At 43.9% G+C, this 23,654-nt stretch overlaps 2 protein-coding genes across 2 annotated transcripts in view; one reads left to right on the top strand and one right to left on the bottom strand.

The window, feature by feature from the left end:
- Positions 1–17,125, top strand: CFAP73 (cilia and flagella associated protein 73). Its single transcript, XM_070950900.1, has 8 exons — positions 1–59; positions 3,071–3,176; positions 6,296–6,400; positions 7,973–8,173; positions 9,461–9,682; positions 10,656–10,814; positions 13,360–13,497; positions 17,102–17,125. Exons 1-8 carry the CDS (start codon positions 1–3, stop codon positions 17,123–17,125), a joined length of 1,014 nt encoding a protein of 337 aa, XP_070807001.1.
- DDX54 (DEAD-box helicase 54) overlaps positions 17,070–23,654 on the bottom strand; it is a 24,789-nt gene continuing 18,204 nt past the window's right edge. The window contains exons 16-20 of the mRNA XM_070950898.1: positions 23,132–23,280; positions 22,665–22,778; positions 20,646–20,750; positions 19,337–19,434; positions 17,070–17,408 (exon numbers count right to left, since the gene is read on the bottom strand). Coding sequence (XP_070806999.1) covers positions 17,176–17,408; positions 19,337–19,434; positions 20,646–20,750; positions 22,665–22,778; positions 23,132–23,280 — 699 coding nt within the window. The 3' untranslated portion in view covers positions 17,070–17,175. The remainder of the gene's footprint in view (positions 17,409–19,336; positions 19,435–20,645; positions 20,751–22,664; positions 22,779–23,131; positions 23,281–23,654) is intronic.

Below are 23,654 nucleotides of genomic sequence, written 5' to 3'. Positions count from 1 at the left end.
ATGGCTTCGGATTTAGAGGAGAGGGTCCGGGCCGCCATCCGGGACAAGTTGCTGATGATGTAAGGCCGGGGAAGGGTCATTGGGGGTCGTTGGGTGGGCGGGGAAAGATTCTGCAAAGTTTTGCCACTTGCAAAAGGAGTGAGTTTAAAATAAAAATAATAATAATTAACTAATGGAACGGCTTGCCTTCAGAAGTTGTGGGTTTTCTCCATCATTGGAGGTTTTTTTATGAAGAGAGTGGACAACCGGGGATGAAATCCAGCAGGTTCTGACAGGTTCTGGAGAACCGGTAGCAGAAATTTTGAGTAGTTCGGAGAACTGGCAAATACCACCTCTGGCTGGCCCCAGAGTGGGGTGGGAATGGAGGCTTTGCAGTATCCTTCCCTCAGGAGTGGGGAGGGAATGGGGATTTTGCAATATCCTTCCCCCAGGAGTGGGGAGGGAATGGGGATTTTGCAATATCCTTCCCCCAGGAGTGGGGAGGGAATGGAGATTTTGCAATATCCTTCCCCCAGGAGTGGGGAGGGAAAGGGGATTTTGCAATATCCTTCCCCCAGGAGTGGGGAGGGAAAGGGGATTTTGCAATATCCTTCCCCTGGAGTGGGGAGGGAATGGGGATTTTGCAATATCCTTCCCCCAGGAGTGGAGAGGGAATGGGGATTTTGCAATATCCTTCCCCCAGGAGTGGGGAGGGAATGGAGATTTTGCAATATCCTTCCCCCAGGAGTGGAGAGGGAATGGGGATTTTGCAATATCCTTCCCCTGGAGTGGGGAGGGAATGGGGATTTTGCAATATCCTTCCCCCAGGAGTGGAGAGGGAATGGGGATTTTGCAATATCCTTCCCCCAGGAGTGGGGAGGGAATGGAGATTTTGCAATATCCTTCCCCCAGGAGTGGGGAGGGAAAGGGGATTTTGCAATATCCTTCCCCCAGGAGTGGGGAGGGAAAGGGGATTTTGCAATATCCTTCCCCTGGAGTGGGGAGGGAATGGGGATTTTGCAATATCCTTCCCCCAGGAGTGGAGAGGGAATGGGGATTTTGCAATATCCTTCCCCCAGGAGTGGGGAGGGAATGGAGATTTTGCAATATCCTTCCCCCAGGAGTGGGGAGGGAATGGGGATTTTGCAATATCCTTCCCCCAGGAGTGGGGAGGGAATGGGGATTTTGCAATATCCTTCCCCTAGGAGTGGGGAGGGAAAGGGGATTTTGCAATATCCTTCCCCCAGGAGTGGGGAGGGAAATCGGGATTTTGCAATATCCTTCCCCCAAGAGTGGGGAGGGAAAGGGGATTTTGCAGTATCCTTTCCCTGCCACACTCACCAAGCCACGCCCAGAGAACCGTTAGTAAAAAAAAAAATTGAATTTCACCACAACCATTTGTTTGAAATGCTAGTATAGGGTAGGGTCTCCTGCTTGAGAAAGGGGCTGGACTAGAAGACCTCCAAGGTCCCTTCCAGACATATTATTCTGTTCTTTGCTCTAAGAGCCTTTGCAAAAATCAATTAATCAATCAGTCCATCAATACAGGTAGTCCGCGACTTGCGACCACGTTGGTGAAGTGAGCCTTGCCCCCATCTCGCAACCTTTCTCGCCACTTTTGTGTGAAGCGAATCACTTGTAGTGGTTGAGTTAGCAAGAGAGTCTTGTCTCCAATTGTTCTGCTTTTTGTTATTTCTTCTGTCTTCGCTCTCATCGAATCAGTTACAACAATTCATCACTAACAAAATATTCTGATTATGGCATTTTTATACATAACTATTAATTTACTTATTTGTATCGCTTTTCTAGCCAATAGTAAAAATTGATTCCATATCTTAAAATCTTCTGAATCTTCTCTTTCTTTAATCATCAAAGTCAATCTATTCATTTCTGCACAATCTAATTTTTTTTTTAATTACTTCTCCTTCCAAAGGCATTTTCTCTGCTTTCCAGTGCTGTGCATAAACAATCCTTGCAGCCGTTATTACATGTATAATCAAATAAATATTTTCTTTGCTAATTTTTTCTGGCAGGATACTCAATAGGAACAGTTCTGGTTTTAAATCAATACGTTGTTGTATCATTTCTTCCAGCCATATCTTAATTGTATTCCAATAATTTTTTTGCTTCTGGACATGTCCACCACATATGGTAATAAGAACCTGGTAACTGGTGACATTTCCAACATTTAGCTGATTTATCTTTAAACATTTTTGCCAGCTTCTCAGGGGGCATATGACATCTGTAAAACATTTTATATTGATTTTCCTTATATGCCGCTGTAACTTCAAACGGTCACTAAACGAATGGTTGTTTTAACTCAAGGACTACCTGCAAACGTCTTGGTGTTGTGACCCAGGCCCAAGTAAGTAGTAAGAAAATCAGTCAGTGAAACAAACAAACAAACTTTATTCGAACAGCTGAGAATGACTTCATTCCCAGCGTCGTTCAACTAAATTAAAGCAAATTCCTCCCAACACAAATTCCTCAGTCCTATCGCAAACTTTGGTCCAATTAGGCAAACTGCCAAAGGCCTTTCTTGGCAAACGTTCAAAAGTCACAGATACAAAAATAAATGCAAGACATAGATGAAGAAGAAGACGAAGCTACCAACGTTGTTTTCCGGCAAAGCTCAAACGCCGTTGCTGGTCTGTTTTAAGCCTTATGGGAGGGGCCAATCATCTCTAGGCCCTACTCCCAAGTTGTCCTCTTTGCTTGAGCTGCTCTTGCCTTCTGGCAGTTCTTCTCATGCTTGCATTAGGAACAGGCTCCTCCTGTTCCTCTGCCTCACTCCTATCAGTCTCCGGAGGCTCTGGAGTCCGCACCTCACTCCTCGATGGCCCTGGCCCCATCTCTGCCTCCGATGCAGAGCCCTCATCCGGGCCTTCCCCAGCCTCCAGGACTGGCCCCTGTTCTTCCTCAGCCTCATCGCTGTCTGACTCTGCTGCCAGCTCCGCAGGCTGCTGGCGGACCACAACACTTGGCGACTGTCTTCATACCTGCTTGGCCCCTTTGTTTCACTGGGTTTTGTGATGGAATTGGGATCTTCTTTGCTAAACAACCAGCTGAGTCTTGATTTGGTCCTTTCCAGGAAAATCCCGGAGAAAGAAAACGACTTTTTGCCCTCATCTTGCTGCCTCTTAGAGAAGCAAAGAGAACTGGCAGAGGTGGAAAAAACTTTCTCCGCCACCAAAGAGGTAAATCTGGATAACCTGAAGGGCACCAACAGGTGTGGACTTCATTTCCCAGAATTCCCCAGGCAGCAGGGTTCTTCGTAATAATAATTTCAGGGGTTAAAGGTAAAGGTAAAGGTTCCCCTCTCCCATATGTGCTAATCTAGTGGGCGGTAATCATCTCCGTTTCAAAGCCGAAGAGCCAGCGCTGTCCGAAGACGTCTCCGTGGTCATGTGGCTGGCATGACTCAATGCCAAAGGCGCATGGAACGCTCTTCCCTTCCCACCTATAGAGTCTCAGAGAGGGCAAAAAATAGGCCTATGGGAAGATCGGGCCTGTTTCCGGTCTCCAGAGGGCCTCCGGAGCCTGGGGAGGCCATTTGCACCCTCCCGGAGGCTCGAGAAAAGCCTCCGGAGTCCAGGGAGGGTAAAAATCCCCCCCGCCATGATGCAGGAGGCCAACTAGGCCATGCCCACCATAGCCACACCCACCCGGCAACTGGGCAGAGAACCCCTTGCTAAAATTTTTGAAGCCCAACCCTGGTTCCCACGTAAAATATTGCCGAAACTAAAATGTATTTCCGACTAAAATCACGCAAAGAGCATTCTCTTACTACTATTTCCTCTATCAGCTTTCCTTCAATTGGATGAGAAAATTTGCTGCTCATGTTGTTTTTTTTTCTCCCCAAGAAAAACAACTTTGAAGGATACCTGCAAAGTAGAATGCGATGTTCTTGCACCTAATTTGTGAGTGCAAAATGTCCTCCTTTCACTGCACAATTCTCTCTCCGGTAATCTCAGGAGAGAAACATTTTCCTGGGGATGTTTTTTTTTTGTCAGTAATAATGATACTGTTAGTGCTAATAACGATATTATATATCATTGATACTGTTAACAATGATGCTGTTAGTACTGTTAGATGCTGTTAGTGGGACGCAGTGGCTCAGTGGCTAAGACACTGAGCTTGTCGATCGAAAGGTCGGCAATTCGGCGGTTCGAATCCCTAGCACCGCGTAACGGGGTGAGCTTCCGTGACTTGTCCCAGCTTCTGCCAACCTAGCAGTTCGAAAGCAAAAATGCAAGTAGAAAAATAGGGACCACCTTTAGTGGGAAGGGAACAGCGTTCCGTGCGCCTTTGGCGTTGAGTCATGCCAGCCACATGACCACGGAGATGTCTTTGGACAGCGCTGGCTCTTCGGCTTTGAAACGGAGATGAGCACTGCCCCCTAGAGTTGGGAATGAGTAGCACATATGTGCAAGGGGAACCTTTACCTTTACCTAGTGCTAAGAAAGAGTCTTCTCGAGAAGAAATGGTTGATGAAATTTTTCTTCTCCTGGAGATGGTGCAGCTGGGATGGAGTACATCAAAAGTTCAGTCTGCTTTGCTCTGTTCCAGAGATTCCCAGAACTCTCCACTCAACCAGCTTAAAAAAAGAACCTGGTCAGATAGATCAAAGAAAGATATGGCCGGTGAAAAAATGGCTAGCCTTCAAGAAAATCATCCCAAAAGTTTTTTTCCAAAAGGCAACTGGACTTTCTTAGAACATAGTTGGACTTTCTTAGAACATAGTTGGAAAAGACCTTGGAGGTCTCTTAGAACATAGTTGGATTTTCTTAGAACATAGTTGGACTTTCGTAGAACATAGTTGGAAAAGACCTTGGATGTCTCTTAGAACATAGTTGGACTTTCTTAGAACATAGTTGGACTTTCGTAGAACATAGTTGGAAAAGACCTTGGAGGTCTCTTAGAACATAGTTGGATTTTCTTAGAACATAGTTGGACTTTCGTAGAACATAGTTGGAAAAGACCTTGGAGGTCTTTTAGAACATAGTTGGACTTTCTTAGAACATAGTTGGACTTTCTTAGAACATAGTTGGACTTTCGTAGAACATAGTTGGAAAAGACCTTGGAGGTCTTTTAGAACATAGTTGGATTTTCTTAGAACATAGTTGGACTTTCGTAGAACATAGTTGGAAAAGACCTTGGATGTCTCTTAGAACATAGTTGGACTTTCTTAGAACATAGTTGGACTTTTGTAGAACATAGTTGGAAAAGACCTTGGAGGTCTCTTAGAACATAGTTGGATTTTCTTAGAACATAGTTGGACTTTCGTAGAACATAGTTGGAAAAGACCTTGGAGGTCTTTTAGAACATAGTTGGACTTTCTTAGAACATAGTTGGACTTTCTTAGAACATAGTTGGACTTTCGTAGAACATAGTTGGAAAAGACCTTGGAGGTCTCTTAGAACATAGTTGGATTTTCTTAGAACATAGTTGGACTTTCGTAGAACATAGTTGGAAAAGACCTTGGATGTCTCTTAGAACATAGTTGGACTTTCTTAGAACATAGTTGGACTTTTGTAGAACATAGTTGGAAAAGACCTTGGAGGTCTCTTAGAACATAGTTGGATTTTCTTAGAACATAGTTGGACTTTCGTAGAACATAGTTGGAAAAGACCTTGGAGGTCTTTTAGAACATAGTTGGACTTTCTTAGAACATAGTTGGACTTTTGTAGAACATAGTTGGAAAAGACCTTGGAGGTCTCTTAGAACATAGTTGGATTTTCTTAGAACATAGTTGGACTTTCGTAGAACATAGTTGGAAAAGACCTTGGAGGTCTTTTAGAACATAGTTGGACTTTCTTAGAACATAGTTGGACTTTTGTAGAACATAGCTGGAAATGACCTTGGAGGTCTTCTAGTCCAACCCTCTGATTGACCAGGAGACCCCACACCATTTCTGAGAAATGATTGTCCAGTCTTTTTTGAAAGCCTCCAAAGATGGAGCATCCACAACTACTGCAAACAAGTTGTTCCGTTAGTTAATTGCTCTCACCATTAGGAAATTTCTAATTTAGTTCTCGGTTGCTTCAGTCCTTGATCAGTTTCCATCCATCGTTTCTCATCTTGCCTTTTGGTGCTTTAGAAAATAGTTTGACCACCCTCATCTTTGTAGGATCTCTTGGCTTTAGTCTTGGTTTTTCCCCAAATCCAGTTGTCTTTTGGAACAACCATGACCTCGATGATTGAGACTCTCTATTGACTTCAAGAAGGTCAAGCTTCTTATTTTCTTTGTTCAAAAGCATTTGGCCGTATCTTTTCTTCAGCTGCTCTTCTCTATTTCTCCCTGCCACCTTTCCAGGAGTTCCAGAAGAAGATGGAACATCTGCAGCAGCGACGGCAACAGCTGGAACACAAAGAGGGTCAACTCAAACAGGCCATTCTGAAGTTTGACAAGTTCTTGAAGGTCTGTGGCCGGAAATGAAGCTCAGCACTAGAACGGAGAATCTTAGGGCTGGGAGAGACACGGTGTCTTCTAATCCAATCCAGATAGGAGTATAACCAATCTTCGGTGAAGAGTAATACAGAATTTATTCATTTGCTTATCCCATTTTTGGAACCACCCATCTCCCTCACAGAGGGACAATAAAATATGAAAACAGAAGATAGAATAATTGGGTTGGAATGGATCTTGAAGTTCTTCTAGTTCAACCCTCTACTCAAGCAGGAGATTCTATACCATCCTGGACAAATGGCTGTCCCACAACTTCTGGAGGCAAATTGTTCCACTAATTGATAGTTCTCACTGTCAGGAAACTTCTCTTTAATTCTAGGTTGGATCTCTCTTTAATGTTCCACCTGTTACTTCTTGTCCTGCCATCAGGTTCTTTGCAGAATAGGTTGACCCCCTCTTCTCTGTGACAGCCCCTCAGATATTGGAAGACTGCTATCATCTCACCTCTAGTTCTTCTCTTCGTTAGACTAGATCAACACTCTCCAAACTTGGCAAATTTAAGACTTGTGGACTTCCACTTCCATTCACTTCCCCATGCTGACTGGGGAATGCTGGGAGTTGACATCCACCAGTTTTAAAGTTGCCAAGTTTGGAGACCACTGGACGAGACATACCTAGTTGAGATCTATCTCATCCCGGGTATCCTTTTTTTTTTTTTTTTTTTTGAACTATTACCATCTGGAAGACGGTACAGGACAATAAAAACAAGGACAAATAGGCCGAAAAAACAGCTTTTATCCCAGAGCAGTAACTATATTGAATTCTACTTTATAGTGCAGTGATGGCAAGTCTTTTTGGCACTGAGTGCCCAAACCGGATTGTGCGTGCGTGCTCCTCCTGAGGAGCCACTCCTGCCTTTTGGCAGCTCTGCGTGCCCATGCATCGAGAAGAGGCTCCTCCTCTTCGTCCTCTTCACTTAAAGGAGCTTCTGGAGGTTTTGAAGGTCCTGGCTGAATCCCCGCCTCTGGCACCACATCTTCTCCAGCCTCCTCACTGTCTGACTCGAGCGCCAGCTGCACAGGGTGCTGGCACAGCACCACACCAGCCTCCTCGTTGTCGGAATTGGCTACAATCTGCACAGGCCGCTGATGGGACACAACATGGCTGCAGCACCAAAAACCAAAACAGCAGCTGGCAACAGCTCGAGTGCCCACAGAGAGGTCTTTGCGTGCCACCTTTGGCACATGTGCCATGGGTTCGCCATCATGGGTATAGTGCAATATTAATGCCATATCAGGGGTTTCAGTTCAATTGTATAGAATGTGAACGATTTTTTGCTTTATGTTTCTTTTTTATAGTTTTTCTTATGTATGAATGCTGAAGATGGCATTTAATTTTGTTGTACGAGGTGCAGTGACAAGTGACAATAGAGTTGCCTCAATTGTTCATCATATGGTTTAGCCTCCAGACGTAAAAACAGGGTATAATTTTAGTTTAAATGTAGTTTGATTTGAAGGGGCTGGGATCCACCCCACTGGAGGAAGGGCTTTCAGGTGTGATCCGGGATCATTTTCTCTCTTGCAGGAGAACGATGCCAAACGGAACCGAGCGATGCGGAAAGCTGAAGAGGAAAAGCAGCAGATGGCTCAGAAGGAAGTGGAAGCAGGACACCTCAAAGAGGAAATTGCCCGGTTAATGACGGTGAAGACAAAACTCCAAGGACGCCTGGAAACTCATAAGCCTTTCTCTGAGTATCTGCAGAAAGTCCTGGGGAAGACGGAGCAGGTGAGTAGGGGAGGTAAAGGGGAAGGGGCCAGGACTGGAGAGATGGTTGAAGAAGAAAACTCTTCAGGCTGGCAAAGGAACACTTTGTTAACAAAATAAACTCCAGATCTATGTGGTTTCCTTTATGATTTATTTATGTACCGTGTTTCCACAAAAATAAGACCGGGTCTTATATTAATTTTTGCTCCAAAAGATGCATTAGGGCTTATTTTCCGGTTGGGTCTTATTTTCGGGGAAATACGGTACTAAATGCCTCCGTTTGGCTGACAATCTTAACTGGGGCTTATTTTGGGGGTAGGGCTTATATTACGAGCCTCCTGAAAAATCATGCTAGGGCTTATTTTCCAGTTGGGTCTTATTTTCGGAGAAATAGGGTATTTATTTTGGTCCCCTCAAGTTAGTGATGACACCAGTAGTGTGTTTTGAATTCCGGCGCTACTGGTTTGGTATTGGTAGTGCGCGAGCGCGAGGCACTTCTGCGCATGTGCAGAGTGTTTTTGATGATATGGGTGGGCGGAGCCTCCCACTGCCACTGCTACTGATTCGCCCAAACAGGGGAGAACCGGTAGAAACCCACCACTGGATGACACGTGGCAACTGTTTTTTGGCAAGATTTTTTCAAAGTTTTTCAGAGATTTTTTTCAGGGCTGAGAGGGAAGGACTGGCCCAAAGTCATCTAGCTGGCTTCTTTCATGGCCAAAGCGGGACTAGAACTCACCGTCTACTGGTGATTGGCCCAAAGTCATTCAGCTAGTTTTTATGCCTCAAGTTCAGGGGTGAAATGCTCCCGGTTCAGAATGGCTCGACTGATCCGGTAACAATGGTGGCGGGTGGTTCGGAGAACCGGTAGCAAAAATCCCTGCCCCACCCAGAAATGCCCACTCAATTGCCCAGTTGCCTACTTACTGCTTCTTTTAAAAAATGCTTTTAAAAGGTGGGCGTGGCTTTGTGGGTGTGGCAGAGGAAGGATACTGCAAAATCTCCATTCCCTCCCCGCTTCAGGGGAAGGATACTGCAAAATCTCCATTCCCTCCCCACTCTGGGGCCAGCCAGAGTTGGTATTTGCTGGTTCTCCGAACTACTCAAAATTTCCGCTACCGGTTCGCCAGAACCTGTCAGAACCTGCTGTATTTCACCCCAGCTATCTCTGCTCTCCCCTCTCCCTCTCCCTTAGCTTCAGCCGTGGCAGCACTGAAGCCTCAAAATGATCAGCTTCAGGGTTGACATTACCTTTAGTCGTTTTGGAGAGGGTCCTCCTTTTTTCTCTCTCTCTCTCTCGTTCTGCAGTTTCAGGAAATCTCAGAGCTGATTGGTCGGTTCCAGACGCTGATGGCCACCCAGGTCAGCTTGGTCGAGAGAGAACAAGTCGCCCGTGAAGCTGTGGAGGAGGAACGCAGGTGCCTGCAACAGTACCTGGACGAAAGCAGTAACAGGATTTTGCAGCAAAACAACCTGGTGGCTGAGCTCCAAGGCCAGCTGGAGCAAGCCCGGGCCAAGGTCCTTGAATTGGTAAGGTCAGGACATCAGTGGAAAACGAAGTGAACATAGAAAATAGAATCATAAGGCTGGAAGAGACCTTGGAGCAAGGGTGAAATCCAGCAGTTTCTGACAGGTTCTGGAGAACCGGTAGCAGAAATTTTGAATAGTTTGGAGAACTGGCAAATACCATCTCTGGCTGGTCCCAGAGTGGGGTGGGAATGGAGATTTTGCAATATCCTTCCCCCTGGAGTGGGGTAGGAATGGGGATTTTGCAGTATCCTTCCCCCAGGAGTGGGGAGGGAAATGGCGTAGGAGCAAGGGGCTGGATTAGAAGACCTCCGAGGTCCTTTCCCGTCCTGTCATTCTGCAAGGAGATGTCTTAGCACGATGTCTGAAGAAAAAGGCCAGGATTTTTTTTCCTGCTTCTCCTTTTAGAATTTAGAATAACAGAGTTGGAAGGGACCTTGGAGGTCTTCTAGTCCAACCCCCTGCTTAGGCGGGAAACTCTACACCACTTCAGACAAATGGTTATCCAACCTCTTCTTAAGAACTTCCAGTGTTGGAGCATTCACAACTTCTGGTGGCAAGTTGTTCCACTGATTAATTGTTCTCACTGTCAGGAAATATCTCCTTAGTTCTAAGTTGCTTCTCTCCTTGATTAGTTTCCATCCGTTGCTTCTTGTCCTGCCCTCAGGTGCTTTGGAGAATAGCTTGACTCCCTCTTCTTTGGGGCAGCCCCTGAGATATTGGAAGACTGCTATCATGTCTCCCTTGGTCCTTCTTTTCATCAGACTAGACATACCCAGTTCCTGCAACCGTTCTTCGTATGTTTTAGCCTCCAGTCCCCTAATCCTCTTTGTTGCTCTTCTCTGCATTCTTTCTGGAGTCTCCACATCTTTTTTACATCATGGCGACCAAAACTGGATGCCATATTCCAAGTGTGGCCTTATTACCAAGGTCTTATAAAGTGGTATTAACACTTCACGTGATCTTGATTTTCTAGGAGTCCAACTGGATTTGCATCCAGAACACGGCTGCCGGCAAGACCCTGGAGCTGGGACAGATCAAGCTGGCAGCTTTGAACCTTTTCCAGATGGTGGCCAAGCATAGGAAGTTACCCATGAACGTGCCCCAAGAGGACACCGAAGCCCAACTAGATGCGGTCAGCTTTAAGAGTTACTTCCATAAATGATGTTAGCTTTCGGCAAAGTCACACCGTGGGAGGTTTTAAATTATTAATACGCTGACAATGGATCTTGCAAAGGGAAGTAATGTAAGATGTTTGCTTGGCAGCGATGGCTCCAAGCTGTGAAATTTTATTGACCTTTGGCTGATCTCGGTGCCCGGGTACAAATAACCCTAGACTTGTTGTTAGTTGTGAAGTCGTGTCTGACCCATCGTGACCTCATGGACAACATTCCTCCAGGCCTTCCTGTCCTCTACCATCCTCTGGAGTCCACTGAAGCTCATGCCTGCTGACTGCTTCAGTGACTCCATCCAGCCACCTCGTTCTCTGCCGTCCCCTTCTTTTGCCCCCAGCATTCTCCAGTGAGTCCTTCCTTCTCCTTAGGTGGCCAAAGTATTTGAGTTTCATCTTCAGGATCTGGCCTTCTGAAGAGCAGTCAGGGTTGATCTGAAGAGCAGTCAGGGTTGATCTCCTCTAGGACTGACCAGTTGGATCTCCTGGCAGGCCAAGGGACTCGCAGGAGTCTTCTCCAGCACCAGAGTTCAAAGGCCTCCATTCTTTGATGCTCAGCCTTCCTTATGGTCCAACTTTCACAGCCATCCATTGCAACTGGGAAAACCATCGCCTTGACTATACGCACTTTTGTTGGCAGGGTGATGTCTCTGCTTTTTAGGATGTTGTCTAGATTTGCCATAGCTTTCCTCCCCAGGAGCAAGCGTCTTTTAATTTCTTGGCTGCAGTCCCCATCGGCGGTGATCTTGGAGCCCAGGAAAATAAAATCTGTCACTACCTTCATTTTTTCATTCATTTAGTGTCTATTCGAAGTTACGCCATTCAAAGAAGTGTCTTATGACCGTTTTTCACACTTACGACCGTTGCAGCATCCCCATGGTCATGTGATCAAAATTCAGGCACTTGGCACCTGGTTTGTATTTATGACGGTTGCAGCGTCATGTAATTTACTTTTGTGACGTTCTGGCAAGCAAAGTCTGAGAGGAAGCCACATTGGCTTAATATTAAATTACCAGTTATTAAATTACCAACTGCAGTGGTAATTTACCTACATAGATTTTAATATAGTTAGAGCCGTGATAGACTCCTAGAGAGGCTCTGGAGGCTGGGGACAGCAAAAGATGTCACTTCCTGTCCCACCAGGAATTGGGAAATGGGCCGTTTCAGGCCTCCGGAGGGCCTCCGAGGGGGTGGGGAAGGCTGTTTTCACCCTCCCCAGATGCATAGAGAAGATCTGGGGCCAGCTGAGAAAGAAAAACGGGCCTACCGGGCCATCGCGTGCCAGGAGCGGGCGGGGGAGGAGGGTTGCGCCCGCATGTACAGGGCGGGGCACATAGAATTATGGGTGTGGCCACACGTGCGCGCAAACCTCCTGGTACGCGATGGCAAAAAGATTAGCCATCGCTGAGTTAGACCACGTATAATTGACAAGACTGGATTTTATCCTAGATTTTATGAGTTATTTACTATTTTATTCTAGAAGTTTTAATTGTATATTTATTAAGTGTTTTTATTTGTTCTGGTTTCTGGTCTGGGCTTGTAATAAATTCAATATATGTATGTAACTTGCAATGGTTCGCTGGTAAGAAAGGTTGTGAAAATGGAGCAAGACTTAACCAAGGTTTCACTTAGCAACTGAAAATTTGGGCTCAGTTGTGATCATAAATTGAGGACTACCTGTATCCTTGAGTCCACTCTATTGTTGGTGGTCACCTAGTTCTTCCCTTTCCTCTACCTTTTCCAGAACCATGGACTTCTTCTCTAGGACGTCTCCAAAATGAAGAAATTTGTGCCTGGCCATTTCAGTCTTGAGTGAGAAGTCTGGACTGATTTCTCTTAGAATATTGATTTGATTAACCGTCTGCCTTTTCTTGAAATACTTAAGATAATGCATGTACTGCTTCATCTTCTTTTAAAGACCCCATAATAATCCATTGCGGGGTGGAGTCTTGGGCAACCGAATGGAGCTGAGTGTTTACTGGCCGGATGCCTTTCCTGTCGCCAATGCGGAGTTTTGTTCAGCAGATATATTCTCAGCAGATATATTCTCAAAACTTTTTTTATTTCAGCAGATATATTCTCAAAACTTTTTTTATTTCAGCAGATATATTCTCAAAACTTTTTTATTTCAGCAGGCTGGTCTGGCCTAACTCTCCTCTTTTAAATTTTTAATTCGTGATTTTATAAATTGGGTGTTTTCATCTGTGTTTCAGCCAAAATATTTAATAATTTTAAGGGATTTTTAATATTTGTATTATCTGTATTTTATCTTGGCTGTTCACCGCCCTGAGTCCTTCGGGAGTAGGGCAGTATAGAAATTTGATTAATAATTAAATAAATAATAAGTGTGCCCAGAGAGAGAAAAATATTTGCCTCTACCTAGGATCGAACTCACAACCTTCTGATTGCGAGAGCTCCACCTCTAGGCCACCACACCACTCAGTGCATGTACCGCTTCCTCACCCCAATTTTAGCAACGGCCACCTTCTCTGTTTCTCCATCCCTCCAGGTGCAGCTTTGTGTTGAAGATTTAACGTCCATCCTCGCCGATTTCCGCAAAGCAGAGCCTCCGCAACCTTCACAGCCAGAAAAAGGGGTGCCATCTCAGGCCAGTACACCAGCCAGCCGGTCACAACTACTCTCTAGGGTACGTATCACCCCAACTACATCCTCTGTAACTTCCACTACGAATCTCCTGATTTTAGGAAAATTAAACTTTCTAAAAGTAAGTAGGAGTGGCCTTGAGGGGCTGGAGGAAAAAGCTACAGCTTAGGTCCGGGGTCTGCAACCTTAAGCACTCAATGAGCCATCTGGACCCGTTTCCCACAGAAAAGAAAACACTGGGAGCCACAAAACCTGGTTGTGTGTGGCCAACTCGTCACTCATTTCCCCCAGTCACATGACACCCTCCCCTAGCCATGCCTACTCAGCCGGTCATTAGGGCAAAGAACCAGTTGTTAAAAAACACCAGGAGCCATAAAGGCTCTTAAATAAATTCTCCAGCTCTCAGGAATCCCAACACAGAGGTCATCCTTGACTTACAACCTGTGCTAAGCAACCGTTCAAAGTTATGAACCGGGCTGGGCTTCTTACAATCCGGATCCAAAGTTCCAATGGCCGGGCCTCCCTCTTGTGCTCGCATGACCACAATTAAGAGCTACCACTTACAACCGTTTGCGGTGTCCTAAAATGATATTATGGTGTTTTACAACAGTTTTGCTGAATACTGGTATTGAACCTCATTTTTTTTTTAGCCAAACTGGCTCATGGTGAACCATTGCTTCATTTAATAAACGCTGCAAAAAAAAAATTAAAGACGGCTCCGGTCATGTGAGAATCTACTTAACAACCATGATGGGGCAGGCTCCAATATAGTGTTCGCTCAAGGTCAACCTGTCCTTGGAAATGTTTGGGTCCCAACTATTGTTCTGCAGGAGTCAAAAAGAGGGCTGGGAAAATATTTACAGACCTCTCGCATCCTGGACATCAATTGTTTCAACTCCTACCCTCAAAACGACGCTATAGAGCACTGCACACCAGAACAACTAGACACAAGGACAGTTTTTTCCCCAAACACCATCACTCTGCTAAACAAATAATTCCCTCAACACTGTCAAACTATTTACTAAAACTGTATCACTATTCTTCTTCTCTTTTTTTTTTTTAATTTGATTTTATTATAACATATAGTGATACAATCGGTACATTTTCGGTTCATTGGTGCAATTATATACATATATACATCTACATACATTATTGCTTGTCTTTTGTTGATATTGTTTCTTGAAGCTAGATTTAATTTCAAACACTTAAAAATAATAGTGCTCAACTCTCTAAGACTAAATCTAATACTATTCATATAGATTTTGTTAATTAGTTAAAATTTAATCTCTATTACCTTCTTTATTTCTTTCCCCCATCCATTCGTACCACATGTCCCACACGCTATAAAATTCTGAATCTTCTCTGTCATTAATTTCTGAAGTCAATTTGTTCATTTCGGCGCACTCCAATATTTTTCCAATAACATGTTCTTGAGGTGGTATTTGTTTTTCTTTCCAATACTGGGCAAAGGAAATTCTAGCGGCTGTCAGAATATGTATAATTAAATACTTTTTCTTTTTTGCATATTCAGTTTTCAAAATTCCCAGGAGAAAAGCTTTTGGGTCAAGATCAAAATTTTCTTTTATTATTTCTCTAATCCACACCCATATCATCCTCCAGAATTTTTGTGCCCCACTATTCTTCTTCTCATCCTTCCTATTACCCATCTCCTCCCACTTATGACTGTAACCTTGTTGCTTGTATCTTTTAAGATTTATATTGTTTGATTTAGTTTCCTAGTATGACTTGATTGCTTATTTAGTATCCTATGACTATCACTAAGTGTTGTTTCTTAGGATTCTTGATGAATGTATTTTATATATCTTTATGTATCTTATGATTCTTGGTGAATGTATTTTTGTTATGTACACGGAGAGCGCATACACCAAAGACAAATTCCTTGGGTGTCCAATCACACTTGGCCAATATTCTACAATTCTACTATGGGATTGTAGAATCCAGCACCTTGGACAGTACCCCAGTTCCCTCCCCAATCTCCATCTTAAACTTAGGCAAGCATAGGCAATTCTTCTTCTTCCTTTTTTTAAAAAAATATTTTTTATTTTATTTTGATTTATATGCCGCCCTTCTCCGGAGACTCAGGGCGGCTTACAGTGCGTTAAGCAATTTTCATTGAACTTTTGACTTTTAAAAACAAAGTAAAGAAAAATATTGCAGGCTAACTCTGCCCACCGCCAGGAATTTGATCCTAACTGGCTCAAGGTTGACTCAGCCTGCCTGCCTTCCCTCCCTCCCTCCCTTCCTTCATGTGCAGCAGGTAGAAAGCAGTATTGCAGGCTAACTCTGCCAACTGCCAGCAGTTCGATTCTCACCAGCTCAAGGTTGACTCAGACTTCCATCCTTTTGAGGTGGGTAAAAATGAGGACCCTGATTGTTGGGGGCAAGAGGCTGACTCTGTAAACCGCTTAGAGAGGGCTGTGAAAGCACCGTGAAGCAGTGTATAAGTCTAAGTGCTATTGCAATTGCTTTGCTCTTCCTTTTCCCCTTCCATCTATCCATCCATCCATGATGCACAATGGTTAGAATGCAGGCTAACTCTGCCCACAGCTGGAGTTCAATCTTGACTGGTTCAAGGTCGACTCAGCCTTCCATCCCTCCGAGGTCGGTAAAATGAGGACCTATATTGTTGGGGGCAAGAGGCTGACCTTGTAAACTGCCCCTAGAGTGCTGTAATTCACTATAAAGCAGTATATAAACCTGCCCCCAGAGATAAGACCTCGGTGCCTTCCGCCGTGCCCTTAAAACTTTCTTTTTTCAGCAAGCCGGGCTGGCTTAACATATTTTTTAACGTATTTTTGATTTTTAATTGGTTTGTTATCTTAAACTGGGGCCAAATTAATATATATCCTTTTAATTGTTTTTTAATGTTTGTATTGTATGTTTTTATCTGGCTGTACACCTCCCTGAGTCTTTTGAGAGAAGGTGCGGTATATAAATTTGAAATAAAATAAAAAATAAAAAAAAATAAATGCTATGGCTATAAATCTGGATGTCAACAGCTTTGGCTCTGAAAACATCTGTTTTTAGGGAATTCCTATTTTACTTTACCTTAATTGGAACGGAGTCTCTAGCACAGTGGTCAGCAAACTGCGGCTCTGGAGCCACATGTGGCTCTTTCACCCTTCTGCTGTGGCTCCGTCACTCAAAATATGCGTCATAACCGCCAATGTGCGACACCCACCGGCATGTGATTTATTGAGCTTTTCAACCCCCGGTAGGCCAACCATGGATAAATCCAAGAAAAGAAAAGTTTCAGAAGAAAACAGAACGTTTAATTCAACTACATATGCTAGTTTTGTGGCCGCTCAAGAAATAGTCAGGCAAGGGAAGGGTTTTGTGGCTCCCGGTGTTTTCTTTTCTGTGGGAAACGGGTCCAAATGGCTCTTTGAGTGTTTAAGGTTGCAGACCCCTGCTCTAGCATGTCACAGGATCAAGCAACCCCCCCCCCCCGCATGTTTGAATCTGCATTTCTCTAAGCTCATCATTCAAGAGAACGCTCTACTCCAAACTAATTTAAAAACAACAACAAGAGAGGAAAGCACCAGATGTGGTACAATAAGAAGCCCTTCCAAACGAGGCAGCTGGATGCTGAAGTTCTTTTAATCTTTTTTATTATTATATTTTAGACCCAGAGTTTACACAGTAAATAAAGTGGGAATCGGCCGTCGCAAAGCCAGCCTCCTGGACAGACGCTGGACTTCTACATCCGTTTCCGCAGCTTGCCTTTCTTGACATTTCCGCGACCAAAGGCCATTTGGCGCATCTCTCGCACCCGTTGCCGGCTACGAGATTTTAAGCGCTTCATCCCACCGCCCTGCAGGAAACGTTGCTTGGATGCCTTTTTCCTTTGTTTGAAGATCTGTTCCTTGGTTTTCAGCTCGGAGCGGACTTTGCCTCGCTGGGAGGAGGAGGAGGAGGAAGCCGGATGGGGCCCTTTGGAAGGGAACGGGAAAAAAAAAAAAAATGTTGGGATGGAGTTTGAATTAGGAGCTGCTGATACAGTTCTACAGGGGAATTATTGCACCTCTATAACTGTCTGGTTTGGTTCTGCAACCCAACAAGACAGATACAGATTTCAGAGGATAATTAGAACTGCAGAAAAAACCATGGCTACCAACCTGCCTTCCATGGAGGATCTGTATACTGCAGAAGTCAAAAAGAGGGCTGGGAAAATATCTACAGACCCCTCGCATCCTGGACATCAACTCTTTCAACTCCTACCCTCAAAACGACGCTATAGAGCACTGCACACCAGAACAACTAGACACAAGGACAGTTTTTTCCCTGAACGCCATCACTCTGCTAAATAAATAATTCCCACAACACTGTCAAACTATTCATTAAGTCTGCATTACTATTAGTATTAATCTTCTCATTGTTCCCATCACCCATCTCCTCCCACTTATGACTGTATGACTGTAACTTTGTTGTTTGTATCCTTAACAATTTATATCGATCATTTCCTAGTATGATTTGATTGCTTATTTGTACCCTATGACTATCATTAAGTGTTGTACCTTATGATTCTTAACGAACATATCTTTTCTTTTATGTATACTGAGAGCATAGGCACCAAAGACAAATTCCTTGTGTGTCCACTCACACTTGGCCAATAAAGAATTCTTTCTTTCTTTCTTTCTTTCTTTTCTTTCTTTCTTTTTTTCCTTCCTTCCTTCCATCCATCCCTATCTTTCTTCCTTTTTCTCTCCTCCTCCTCTTTTTCTCCTTCTTTCCTTTTGTATCTTTTCATTTTATGTACACTGAGAGCGTATGCACCAAAGACAAATTCCTTCTGTGTTCAATCACACTTGGTCAATAAAGAATTCTATTCTACTCTACTCTACTCTACTCTACTCTACTCTACTCTACTCTACTCTACTCTACTTTATTCTATTAATTCCATTCCATATTTTCTATTCTATTCTATTCTATTCTATTCTATTCTATTCTATTCTATTCTATTCTATTCTATTCTATTCTATTCTATTCATTCCATTCCATATTTTCTATTCTATTCTATTCATTCCATTCCATTCCATTCCATTCCATTCCATATTTTCTGTTCTGTTCTGTTCTGTTCTGTTCTGTTCTGTTCTGTTCTGTTCTATTCTATTCTATTCTATTCTATTCTATTCTATTCTATTCATTCCATTCCATATTTTCTATTCTATTCTATTCATTCCATTCCATTCCATTCCATATTTTCTGTTCTGTTCTGTTCTGTTCTGTTCTGTTCTGTTCTGTTCTGTTCTGTTCTGTTCTGTTCTGTTCTGTTCTATTCTATTCTATTCTATTCTATTCTATTCTATTCTATTCTATTCTATTCTATTCTATTCTATTCGTGACGGGCAGCCCAGCGCAGAATGATGGAACCACATTACAGTTAGTTGGCTCATGCCCTTTTGTGCGAAGTTACGAGGAGACTGAATGGAATGGCGGTTATGAATGGAGTGTGGCTGTCTCAACAACCCTGTCATCACATGACCACAATGTGGGGCAACTGGAAACTGGCTTGCACTTAATCAGTTGTGATCAACGTCTACGGAGATTCTCAGTCACCCAGGCCACAGTGGTCCCAAAGGTGCTTTTTTTTCTCCCAAGAGGCAACTGGATTTCCTTTTTGCTTGAAGACATTTCGCTTCTCATCCAAGAAGCTTCTTCCGTTCTGAAGAAGCAGCGAAGAACCGAAGAAGCTCCTTGGATGAGAAGCGAAACGTCTTCAAGCAAAATAAACAAAGTCCAAATTTCTTTTCGAAAAAAGTACCTTTGGGACGTTTGGATAATTATTGCAACTACTGGGGGGTGGGGGGGGGGGGAGAGAAAGGTGAGTGTTTGATGCCTCTTTTGTCTCAAAAACTCACCTCTGCCTTTCTGTCTCTTCCTGTTCTTGTGATCGCCACCAACCTCCGTGTCGGAATCCTGATCGTCAATCTTATTCCTCTTTTTCCATTTGTCGTAGCTGGAAGCCGAATAGGAAATTCAACTTATGCAAGTCTCCGTGAGGAGCCCAAGCACGGATAATATGGTACTCACCAACCCCATTCTTTTATTTCCTACCTTCCCCACCTGGATTAAAATGCACATTGGGAAAAAGAGTGATGGTGGACTCTTAGCATCCACTGAATGTTCTAAGTCGGCGGGCACCAACTGGTGGTCCGCGAGAAAATTTTGGAGGTCCGCAGAAAAATTATTTGCATTTTTTATCTTGCACTAAATCAGGGGTCCTCAAACTACGGCCCCTGGGACGAATACGTGCAATGAACGTTTGGTTTGCTGCAGAGAGTCTCCCCCTCTGGGGTCTTTTTGTGTGGGTCGGAGGGGGACAGAAATTTCGACATGGGGTCTGCTTCGGCCTCCTGGCGGGGGGCTTTGGGCGAAGGCTGGAGGGAAGCGCCACTGGTGGCAAAGAGCCGGAGAGCCTCGTTCCAGTGGGACTGCATCATGGCCTGGAACTGGCTGACCATCTGAGCCTCCAGGTGCCAGTACCCGGCCTTGCACTCCCACAGGTCTTCCCTCTGCTTGGAAAGCCTATGCTCCTAGTCCTCAGTGAGGTGCTTCTGCTGAGCCTCCTTCTTGGCCAGATCCAATTTGAACTGAGCTGTTTTGCCAACTCTTTCTCGGGGTGGCTGCTTAGCTCCAACAACTGCTTCCTATTGGGGCCCTAAGGAGCCCGGGCAGGAAGGCGAGGAGTGGCTGGGAGGGGAGGGGCGAGTAGAAGCCGGCGAGCAACCCCTCGATGCGAGTGACATTGAGTTGGCCACACCCACCCAGTCACATGACCATCTAGCCGCGGGGTTTAAAATGATTTAAAATTATTTTTAAATAATTGAAATAATTAAATAATATTACATGCGCAAGGGCCAAATTGATTAATGGCATATAAAGGCATAGATCTCTGTAATGGTAGTTTAATACTCTGACGATGTCAGCAGATGGCTGACAAAAGCTTAGTTAAATAAAATTGTAATTATTTTAATTTTTTTAAAAAAAAATTTAAGTTCTGGAGCTCGCGGGATGTCTGCTTCTTTCTTTACACACACACACACACACACACACACACACACACACACACACACACACACACACACACATATATATATGCCAAATCACGGTGGAGTTTTAGCTAGACCAAGATAAAGACTTTTTTCCTGGGATGACATCAAAGGATACATGTTGGTTTTGTAGGAGCTGCTGATGTAGGCGCCACTTTCCGTCCGGATCTTTTTCTTATCCTCCTGACCAGTTTGCCCGACAAATCGCTTCCGTTTCCGATCCCTGCAGAAAAACAACAACAATTACAACAAAAAAACACCAGGTCGTGCTTTTCACTTACAACAGTACATTTAGTGACCGTTTGAAGTTACGACGGCGCTGAGAAAAGCAACTTATGACCCTTTTTCACCGTTATAATCTTTGCAGCATCCCCATGGCTCTATGATCAAATTTTCCAAAGCACCTGAAGTGCAGGACAAGAAGCAACGGATGGAAACAAGGAGAGAAGCAACTTAGAGCTAAGGAGAAATTTCCTGGCAGCGAGAACAATTAATCCGTGGAACTACTTGCCTCCAGAAGTTGCGAATGCCCCAACACTGGAAGTTTTTAAGAAGATGTTGGATAACCATTTGTCTGAAGTGGTGTAGGGTTTCCTGCCTAAGCAGGGGGTTGGACTAGAAGACCTCCAAGGTCCCTTCCAACTCTGTGATTCTAACATTCTGAAGTGCCCTTTCGTAGCGGTTCTTGCCTTCTTTCAGCAAAGTAAAAAAACAGAAGTATAAAAGAACCAACGAGAGACAAAAACAGACTTATTTTAAGTCTCATTAACATTGTCCACTCAGCTTTTGCAGCACCCCAGGAAGGAAAAGAATTAGCTGCAGTCGCATTTCTCAGAAACCAATTTTTTTTTTTTTTTTTTTTTTTGGTTGAAGTGCTCAGTCAACCGTTAAGTCTTTCAAACAATGCCAAGCAAGTCAAACCGATCCGGGCGCTTTAGATGGACAACTCCTTACAACCTCTTTCTGACAATACCGCGATTGTTCCCGTCGTTTCCTGCTCAGCTCTAGGCTGCAGGCCTCGGTTTCTCCTTGTGGCTTCCGAGGACCAATCAGCTTTCCCTGTCTTTGATTTTGTGAGAGCAAACAGGGGCAAAAACCTGTTGCAGGCAGGAAACAGTCCAAGAAGCATAAATGGTTTTTAAAAACAGAAATCCCTTCCTTTTTTTCTTTCTATCTATCTATCTATCTATCTATCTATCTATCTATCTATCTATCTATCTATCTATCTGTATATGTATATGTTTTCTTTCCTTTTCGTAGGCTTTATGTATTTCTCTTACGTAGGAAGAAACTGGCTAAAGATATATATATATATATATGTTTTCTGAGGTTTTCGCGGGTATTTGTATATAGGTCTTTGGTTATTCGGGTTTTCTCCCGCGTAAAAAAATGCCAAGACACTTCCAATTTTATGCGGGAGAAAACCCGAATAACCAAAGACCTATATACATATATACATTATATACATACACACACACACACACACACACACATATATATACATATACATATACATACATACACACACACACATATATATTTGTCTTCTTAAGTTTTCGCGGGTGTGCATATGCAAAAAATTTATCTGAGGTTTTAGCTGAGGTTTTAAAGGACCTTGCAGAGTGCTCTGTAAGGATTTTTAGAAGATTTTAAGCTGGGATTTTAACCAGGATTTTAAATATTTTAACCAACTTATTTATAATGACGTGGGAAAACACCCGAGATTTTAATTTTTTGCATATATATATATCCCTAGTGCCACGTAACGGGATGAGCTCCTGTTCCTTGTCCCAGCTTCTGCCAACCTTTAATCCTCTTTTGAATAGAATTATATCAAATTTATAACTTGCTGATAAAGAAATAAAGGGAGACTAATACAGATCTATTTCAAGCTATTTAGCTCTCATCAGCTAGCCATACCCTTACTCGGATTCGAACTTGGGCTGCCTGCATGTTAGGCAGTTGTATTAACCTCTGAGCCACAACTTCTCCTCCCTTCATCAGTGGGAAGGTGGGAACCAAGGGGTCTTTGATTCACGAGGAGCCAGAAGAACATTCTTATCTCTCTATCTTTGGAGAGAGGAAAGAGGAGAAATCAGGAAAAAAAAAAAAATTGCTCCACAATTGGATGACTCACCATTTCAAAAGCTTTTTGTTCTTGTTTAAATTCCGGTCCTCGTCACCCATTAAGTCCAGGACGGCCGCGGAGGCCTGCTGTTCAAATGCGGTGCCTTCCCCTCCAACACAGAGCCTGCAAAATTGAGTGAGGGGTGGGGGAGAAATGTGTTCCATCAGTTGCCCTCTTGTGGTTTTGGAGATCCTGCATAAGACTTGTGGATTTCAGCTCCCAGAGTTCCCCAGCCTGCATGCTTTAAGATCTGTGGACTTCAACTCCCAGAATCCCGCAGCTAGCATGCTTTAAAGTCAAGATGCTAGGGGCTGGTTGCCCAAATTAAGTATTTTTTTGAAAAACTGGGAAAGAAGGAAGTCAGCAGCCCAAGGACTACCATGGTTCTCCATTATTCATCCCTGAAACCGAGGCTATCTCTCCCTGGGTAAGGGCTTTGATGTGCCCACCACCCCTGGCCTGGATCCTGTACCTACCCCCGCTCCGAAGCAAAATCCTTGGGTTGGTAAGGGATATAAAACTCCTTCTCCTCCTTTGCTGACGGCGTCTTCTTCTTCTTCTTCATCGCTCTACTTTCTGATGGAAGACGCTTTCGTTTCTTTCCCACCACGCTGGAGAAGACTTCCTGGTGTGGAAGTTCAGGAGAACAAATTAGAGAAAGTCTTGGAGAAGAGAAGGACCAGGGGTGACATGATAGCAGTCTTCCAATATCTCAGGGGCTGCCACAAAGAAGAGGGAGTCAAGCTATTCTCTCCAAAGCATCTGAAGGCAGGATAAGAAGCAACGGGTGGAAACGAATCAAGGAGAAGACCAACCTAGAACTAAGGAGGAATTTCCTAACAGTGAGAACAATTAATCAGTGGAACAGATCTCAACCCTTCTCTCTTTTGATGTTATGAAAAGAAGGATTAGGCGTGAAACTGATAGCCCTGTTCCAAGATTTGAGGGGCTGCCACAATGAGGAAGGGGGTCAACTTGTTTTCCAAAGCACCAGAAGGG

This window comes from Pituophis catenifer, unplaced genomic scaffold (genome assembly GCF_029215685.1).
Source record: "Pituophis catenifer annectens isolate HBS135680 unplaced genomic scaffold, rPitCat1.0.hap2 SCAF_10, whole genome shotgun sequence".
NCBI classification, from domain to species: Eukaryota; Metazoa; Chordata; class Lepidosauria; order Squamata; family Colubridae; genus Pituophis; species Pituophis catenifer.
The sequence above is the reverse complement of the archived record's forward strand: the minus strand, read 5'-3'. Positions and strand labels throughout refer to the sequence as shown.